General features: G+C 43.4%; 1 protein-coding gene across 1 annotated transcript; it reads left to right on the top strand.

Annotated features, from left to right (window-relative positions):
- Positions 1 to 244: 244 nt before the first annotated feature.
- LOC137528363 (ES1 protein homolog, mitochondrial-like) lies at positions 245 to 7,184 on the top strand. The gene is made up of 4 exons (XM_068249654.1): positions 245 to 488; positions 2,038 to 2,209; positions 4,577 to 4,778; positions 6,881 to 7,184. Exons 1-4 carry the CDS (start codon positions 381 to 383, stop codon positions 7,071 to 7,073), a joined length of 675 nt encoding a protein of 224 aa, XP_068105755.1. The 5' UTR covers positions 245 to 380; the 3' UTR covers positions 7,074 to 7,184.
- Positions 7,185 to 7,781: the final 597 nt, after the last annotated feature.

Raw genomic sequence — 7,781 nt, 5'->3', positions numbered from 1 at the left:
TAGTTTTATTATTAGCAATCAAAATACCTCCAGGTAAAGTTTTTTTTCATTACTGCAGCTACTTCATTTCCTAATGACTAAACAAACTGGTAGGTGAAACCTGTTCTTCCTTAAGATGACTAGTCTGCATGGGAAAGTCCCAGGTCTATAACTAGTTAAATAATTATAGTGGAAGTGCAGCTTACACTTCCTTGTCTACAGACTCTGCCACTGCTCTGACACACCAAACACACGCCCTTTGTCTCTGCATAAAAGGCCAGGTGTCTTCCCTTCCACTCAGCAGTCACCTGTCTCACCTTTCAGCAGGTTCAGAGAGACCTTTTCCTCTGTAACAGAAACATTTCACATTGTGATTTTCTTCCTCCTCACTTGTGTTCAGCATGACCAAGAAAGTAGCAGTGATCCTTTCTGGCTGTGGAGTGTATGACGGCAGTGAGATCCACGAGTCATCTGCTGTGCTGGTGCATCTAAGCAGGGCAGGAATTCAGGTAAGATAAGAGAATTAGATATGTTTATTATCAGAAAAATGGAAATTATGTGATATCTTTTCAAATGAATGAATTATTTAAATGTTTTGCATTATTGCTATTGTTGTCAAGTTGTTTAAAGTGGACCCAAATGAAAAATACAAGATTTCAGAAATAAAATCTATTTTCTAAATTATAATAATAAATAGCAGCCTTTTTTCAGCTGCATGATGACAACTATACAAATATAACATATTTTACATTTATTGGAGGAACCCCTCCCCTCCTTTCATATTGCCGGGACAGAATCCGGAAAACTGATGAAGTAAATGGTGTCCAGCAAAGGAGGAATTGCTAATGGCTGCCACCTGTATATCCCTAGTTATGAAAAGAGAAGGGTGACAAGCATGCACTGAAATGCACATAGGCTTGAAGGAGTGTTTATTTATCTTTGTATGTGTCAGAGTGGTGCAACTAAATATTTTGAATTAAAAAAATGTTTGGTTTGGGTCCGCTTCAACTTGTTCTGTACCAGCAGTCTCTGCCCCCTTAAGGACCAGAGACTGCTGGCAAAGCGGCCCCAAACGGCGCTTACCGACCAATCTCAATGCAGTCCCGCTGCTCTCGCCGGTCACACCGCTCGCCCATCGCCACAGGTTTCTCTCTCTGCCGTCTCTATGATGGCAGAGCACTCCTGACCCTGTCAATCATTGTAAGCCAATGGGATTGGCTTAGAGTGATGACAGGGTCAGGAGCCAATAAAAACGGCTCCTGACCGGCTCACAGAACTCTGCCGTCTCAGAAATGGCAGGGCGAGTGTATTGCGGCGGGGAGAGAATGGCGCGATCGGTGGAGGCGGCGTGACTGCGCGGCGAGGATTGTTGAAATCTACGTCCTGTTGGATCCGCACTGCTACTTACAGGACTTAGATTTCAACTGCATCGGTCTGGAAAAGGTTAATAGGTGATGTTGCGCAGGGCTGTGCAGAGGATCCTCAAGGGGGTGGGTAGTGTTCAAATTTTAAATGGGGGCACTAATCAATTGTGAAAAATGTGTATGTAATTCTCCCCAGACCCCAGAATGCAGTATTAGGCAATCTTCACCTTTCCCCCCTTGATAGCAGTATCAGGCAGACTTTATGTCCCATCCCAACCACCTAGATAGCAGATTTGCTTTACCGCCTTTGGATAAGCAGTAATTCATTCTCACATAAGAATTTAATCGATTGATCTTTCCTCATAAACTCTCGAAAATGAAGCTCTTTATTATTATTTAAATGTATGTTTTGAGATAAATTTTCATTTATTAATCAATGATCCAGCTTTGCTCAGAGCTGTTCTGGTAATCCTAATCTTGCAGTTGACCAGACAGCCAGGCTAAACATGTAATTCTACTGTGCCCTAAAATGTGGGCGCTGTTTTGCTGCCTATGGTACATTTGGAATGCATTTTATTATTCACTTTTCATTTTTCCTTGATACTTTGATCTTTTTGTCATTTCTGTGGTGCATTCTACACAGCATGGTTCAGGCAACAGTCATATAACAAATATCTTTCTTTTCTATCTGCAGTATGACATCTTTGCCCCCAATGTAGACCAGATGCATGTGGTGGACCACACAAAAGGACAACCCACTGAGGAGAAACGCAATGTTCTTGCAGAGAGTGCTCGCATTGCAAGAGGAAACATCAGGGACCTTAATGATCTAAAAGTCAGAGGATATGATGCGCTCATCATACCAGGTACAATAAAAATGAACATTTGTTATTAAACATCAGCAATGTTCATCTTGATTGTAAAGCAATATAATTATATAAAAATATGGAATCCCATGTAACAGAATCTGTGTTTTGGTGAAGTTCAATAAAAAATAGGACTGTCCCTTCTCAAGCTTGTTGGCATGGGTACCTTTCAATGTCCTTGTTCTCTGAAAAATGGTGTCATTAGCACACTCCCTAGTTACAGCTAGGGCTAGAGACACAATACTGCCACATGCACTCTATGCAATAAAACCTTTTACATTTATAACATCTTAGGGCTGGTTCAGACGGGCGTTTTTGTGGCGTTTAACGCAGCGTTTCAGACGCAGCGTTTTTTGGGATCTACTGCCATCCCATGCAAGTGAATGGGAGCGTTTAGAGCTGGCTTTTGCAGGCTTTCATGAAAGCCTGGCAGTAGATCCCAGCGTTGCGTCTAGTCTCAAAAGCAACATGCTGCTTTCAGAGGCAGTAAACACGAGGAAACAATAGCAGAGACCAGAACTGCTAGCCTTGAACACTTTTCAAAAGCTTTCAAAAGCTAGCTTTTAAACGCTGGCGTTTAAACGCTGGCGTTTGAGTGCAATGCCAAGCAAAAGCTCAGCAGACGCCCGTGTGAACCAGCCCTTAGAGAGAGCCCTTGCCTATCTAAATGCTCCCTTCACAATTTTTGTTTTAAAGGCTTTATAGCACTGCTATTCTCTGGGAGGATAAAGGTTAAAGGACAACTGAAGTGGAAAGAATATGGTAGCTACTATACAGTATTTATTTCCCTTTAAACAATACCAGCTGCCTGGCAGCCTTGCTGGTCTATTAGCCTTCTGTAGTGTCCGAATAATACCAGAAACAAGCATGCAGCTAATCGTGTCAGATCTGACAAAAATGTCAGAAACACCTGATCTGCTACATGCTTGGTCAGCAGGGGCGTAGCAATAGGGGGTGCAGAGGTAGCGACCGCATCGGGGCCCTTGGGCCAGAGGGGCCCCAAAGGGCCCTCCCACAACTACAGTATTAGCTCTTTATTGGTCCTATGCTCATAATAATATCTTCTAGAGATACTTTGAATAGTGGTAATCATTAACAAACTGTTCCCCATCCCCTTCTTGCACCTCTAACACTGTGGTTGTTATTGGCAGATTTTGATGCGCCGTATCAATTGTTATGTATAGAGTGCTTGGGGGGCTCCATTGTAAAACTTGCATAGGGGCCCACAGCTCCTTAGCTACGCCACTGTTGGTCAGGGTCTATAGCTAAAAGTGTTGTAGGTAGAGGATCAGCAGGATAGACAGGCAACTGGTATTGCTTAAAACTTTAAAGGAAATAAATATGGCAGCCTCCATATACCTCTCGCTTCAGTTGTCCTTTAAGGAGTACCTCCAGTATAAAAGAAAGTCTGTCATGTCAGCTTTTGTCTTAATGATGCAGGATTGGGAAGGGCTGCATGGTTAATTACTTACCTGGTTAACTTTAATTCCATTAAAAGCAGCCCATGGAAATGCAGTTGTTTTTTTAAACTTTTACTGAGGCCAGGGCCAGATTTTCCATAAGGCACAGTAGGCACGTGCCTACAGGCACCTTATGTGGGAGAGATGGCCCCCTCCTCAGATCAGTGGAATCAAGAGCTTATAGTCTAATCCCTGCCTCATATCACTGACCTTAGGTCTTTGTCTCATGTCACTAAGGATGATCTGAGAATGTGAATAGAGTGCAAGATTCTAAGGACAGTTAGTGACATAAGGCAGGGATTAGAGTTCAGAATACTTTACTTGGGGGTGTGGCCTGTGTTCAGGGGTGGAGTTTAGGGCACCAGAACACCTGTGCCTACAGGCCTCTAAATTGCAAATCCAGCCGTGGCCGAGGCTCTGGGCTCCCACCCCCCACCCCCATTTGTATTGCTGCGGCCTGCCCCATGCTCAGCAGCCGTGGCCTAATTGGTGGCTCCTCAGCTGGGGGTGGGTCACGGAGATGGAGGTTTCCAAACATGCCCGCAACTGCAGTGCGCAGGAGGGGGGCAGAGCGTCACCTGTGTAAGAATTACAGCCGATCAGTTAATTAATTAACCCTGAGAACCCACCTCCTCCCCAATCCTTCATCATTAAGACAGAGCCTGATATGACAGGTTCTGTATTTTACACTGGAGGTCTTGAATCAGTGAAGAACATATGGAACTATTAGCCATACAGGACATACACCAAAGTATAGGAATGAGTAAATGAGCATATTTGTTGCACCGCTGTTCATTTGAGCAGACGCTTAGCTATAGCAGAGCTGTTGATGGTGCCAGTAATTGAATGTTCTATAGCAGAGATTTTTAACATTGAAAAAACTGAATATTATTATTTTCCTTTTCAGGTGGTTTTGGAGTGGCTAAAAACCTGTCTACTTGGGCTGTGCAAGGAAAGGACTGCTCGGTTTTAAAAGCTGTTGAGGACACTATCAAAGCCTTCCATGCTGCCAAGAAGCCAATTGGCTTATGCTGCATATCACCAGTCCTGGCCGCGAAACTCATTCCTGGTTGTGAAGTCACCGTTGGCTGTGATACAGAGTGTGAAAAGTATGTTAATGAATGAGTGATTTACATTCTCACAAAACCAACTGTCTGTAAACTAGATTGTACAATTCTATAAATTAAATAAGCTTTAGGTGTGCTTTAACCCTCCTGGCGGTTTGCAAAAAAATCGCCAGGGGGCAGCAAATCTTTTTTTTTAAATTTTTTTTTTTTTTTTTCATGTAGCGAGACAAAGTCTCGCTACATGATAGCCGCTGCTCAGCGGCATCCCCCCAGCCCCTCCGATCGCCGCCGGCGATCGGAGATCCGGAGATCCCGTTCAAAGAACGGGATCTCCTGGAGGGCTTCCCCCGTCGCCATGGCGACGGGCAGGATGACGTCACCGACGTCATCGACGTCGTGACGTCAGAGGGGACTCCGATCTGCCCCATAGCGCTGCCTGGCACTGATTGGCCAGGCAGCGCACGGGGTCTGGGGGGGGGGGGCGGCCGCGGCGAGAGGAATTGCGGCGGATCGGCGGGTAGCGGCGGCGATCGGGCACTGCACGCAGCTAGCAAAGTGCTAGCTGCGTGCAGCAAAAAAAAAATTATGCAAATCGGCCCAGCGGGGCCTGAGCGGTGCCTTCCGGCGGCATAGCCCGAACTCAGTTCGGGCTTACCGCCAGGAAGGTTAAAAGTGAGTAGAGCTTTAATATACTGAAAACAAGAAGCAACAATAGAGTGCAAAGTGCAAAAATCTGATAGCTTTATTATACAATCCTCTTAAGGCTTGTATTCCGTTAGCTCTCTTGTGCGATTGGTATGATGTGCTATGTGTCCCAGGAGAGGACGTCAGGATGTGTGCTCCTAATCCCTAGATAGGTTTGATACAATGGATGTTTGCAAGTCTGCACTATGCATGTTACAGGACCAGAGTTAGGACACCTACGATTACCTGGGTACTTCTGTGCAGTGTAGGTGACTAAGAAAGAGAATGCATTCTTCTGTGAACTAAGATACCGGCTTTTAACTTAGCTGTAGGGATAACAGTGGTGCCTAGATCTGTGAATGCATTTGTTTGAACATTTGCATGCGAGTGTGCGAAGGGTTCATTGTTTTTTTATATTTTTCTGGCCACACCCCCTTCAGCACCTCCCTTTCCTTAATAACTTATTTAAATCTCCTAACTAGAGGCGATGTGCCTGGATATATGTATTTTTTCTTGTTACTGACCCCTGTGGCTAGGGTCTAATTCAGTGCACTCCCTCCTTCCCCTGTATGTGTTTGTCAGCATGCACACAGCTTATGCTGGTGTATGTGCATGGTGCGCATGGATACATTACGTTAGCTCCCTTGTGCGATTTGTATGATGCGCTATCTGTCCCAGGAGAGGACGTCAGGATGTGTGCTCCTAATCCCTAGATAGGTTTGATGCAATGAATGTTTGCATGTGTGCACTATGCATGTTACAGGGCCAAAGTTAGGACACCTACGATTACCTGGGTACTTCTGTGCAGTGTAGGTGACTAAGCAAGAGAATGCATTCTTCTGTGAACTAAGACCCCGGCTTTTAACTTAGCTGTAGGGATAACAGTGGTGCCTGGATGAGTGAATCTGTGAATGCATTCGTTTGAACATTTGCATGCGAAGGGTTGTTTTTTTTTTGTTGTACAAAAGCTTGTCTAAAGTTGGCTGAGGCTGACAATAACGACTGCCTCAACTAACAATCCCCAACCCCCAAGGGATCCGCCTGGCGGATCTACTCACCCCGTCCACAGAAAACTTTTTTTGAAGACGCCACTCCCCTGCTCACACTGCGTGATGTCACATGTGTGCCACTCTGTCATCCCTCCGCCCTCCCGCATAGCTACAGTACACATCGTCAGCTACACAGCTAACAGGCATTTGTACTGGCCAGCCCAGTGATGTCGCCTAATGGGATCGGGTACCGACCCCCAATGGGCGACATCAATGACACGTGTGTGCACCTTTACTGTACAACAGAAGTAGGGAGCTGTATAAACATTTCATTGTCATGCAAATAATGCCTCTAGCTGCTACGGATTATAAGGAACTGCAATAACTGTGTAAATGCATCTGTGAGGACCAAATGAAAAACTATGCATGACATTTGTGCTATTCTAACCTCATCTAATGTTGTTTCCACAGGTGGCCATATGCTGGAACTGCTGGAGCTATTAAACAACTTGGCTGTACCCATGTCAACAAACAGGTCAATGAAGCCCACGTCGACACAAAAAATAAACTGGTTACCACCTGCGCCTTCATGTCCAATAGTCCTCTGCACGAGATTTATGATGGTGTCGGTGAAATGGTTAAAGTTGTTGTAAAACTCATTTAATGTAAAAGTAAAATTTATAGCAGAAACACTGTAAAATTATGGCATATTGTTTGAACCAAATAGTATTTATTTTTCATTAAAAATATTACGCTGTAATTTTTCATTGCTAAACACTTGTTGTTCTACTTCTGTTTGCTGGAAATGTTTACAATGGAAAAAAATGCAATTTAACCACTTCAGCCTACAGCGTTGAAAACCGCATGCATCCGAGCAACGTTCCCCTCCCATTTATTCGCCAATAACTTTATTGCTACTTATCACAATTAATTGATCTATATCTTGTTTTTTCCGACACTAATTAGGCTTTCTTTGTGTGGTACATTTTGCTAAGAATTATTTTTTTCTAAATCCATTTAACAGGAAGATTAAGAAAGAAATGGAAAAAAATCATTATTTCTCAGATTTTGGCCACTATAGTTTAAAATTAATACATGCTACCGTAATTAAAACTCATGTATTTTATTTGCCAATGTGTCTCGGTTATTACACCATTTAAATTATGTCCCTATCACAATTTATGGCGCCAATATTTTATTTAGGAATAAAGGTGCATTTTTTTCAATTTGCGTCCATCACTGTTTACAAGCTTATAATTTAAAAAAAAATATAATAAGATACTCTCTTGACATTCATATTTAAAAAGTTCAGACCCTTAGGTAACTATTTATGTTGTTGTTGTTTTTTTAATTGTAATTTTTTTTTATTTTA

This window comes from Hyperolius riggenbachi, chromosome 8, assembly GCF_040937935.1.
Source record: "Hyperolius riggenbachi isolate aHypRig1 chromosome 8, aHypRig1.pri, whole genome shotgun sequence".
Lineage (NCBI taxonomy): Eukaryota > Metazoa > Chordata > Amphibia > Anura > Hyperoliidae > Hyperolius > Hyperolius riggenbachi.
The sequence above is the reverse complement of the archived record's forward strand: the minus strand, read 5'-3'. Positions and strand labels throughout refer to the sequence as shown.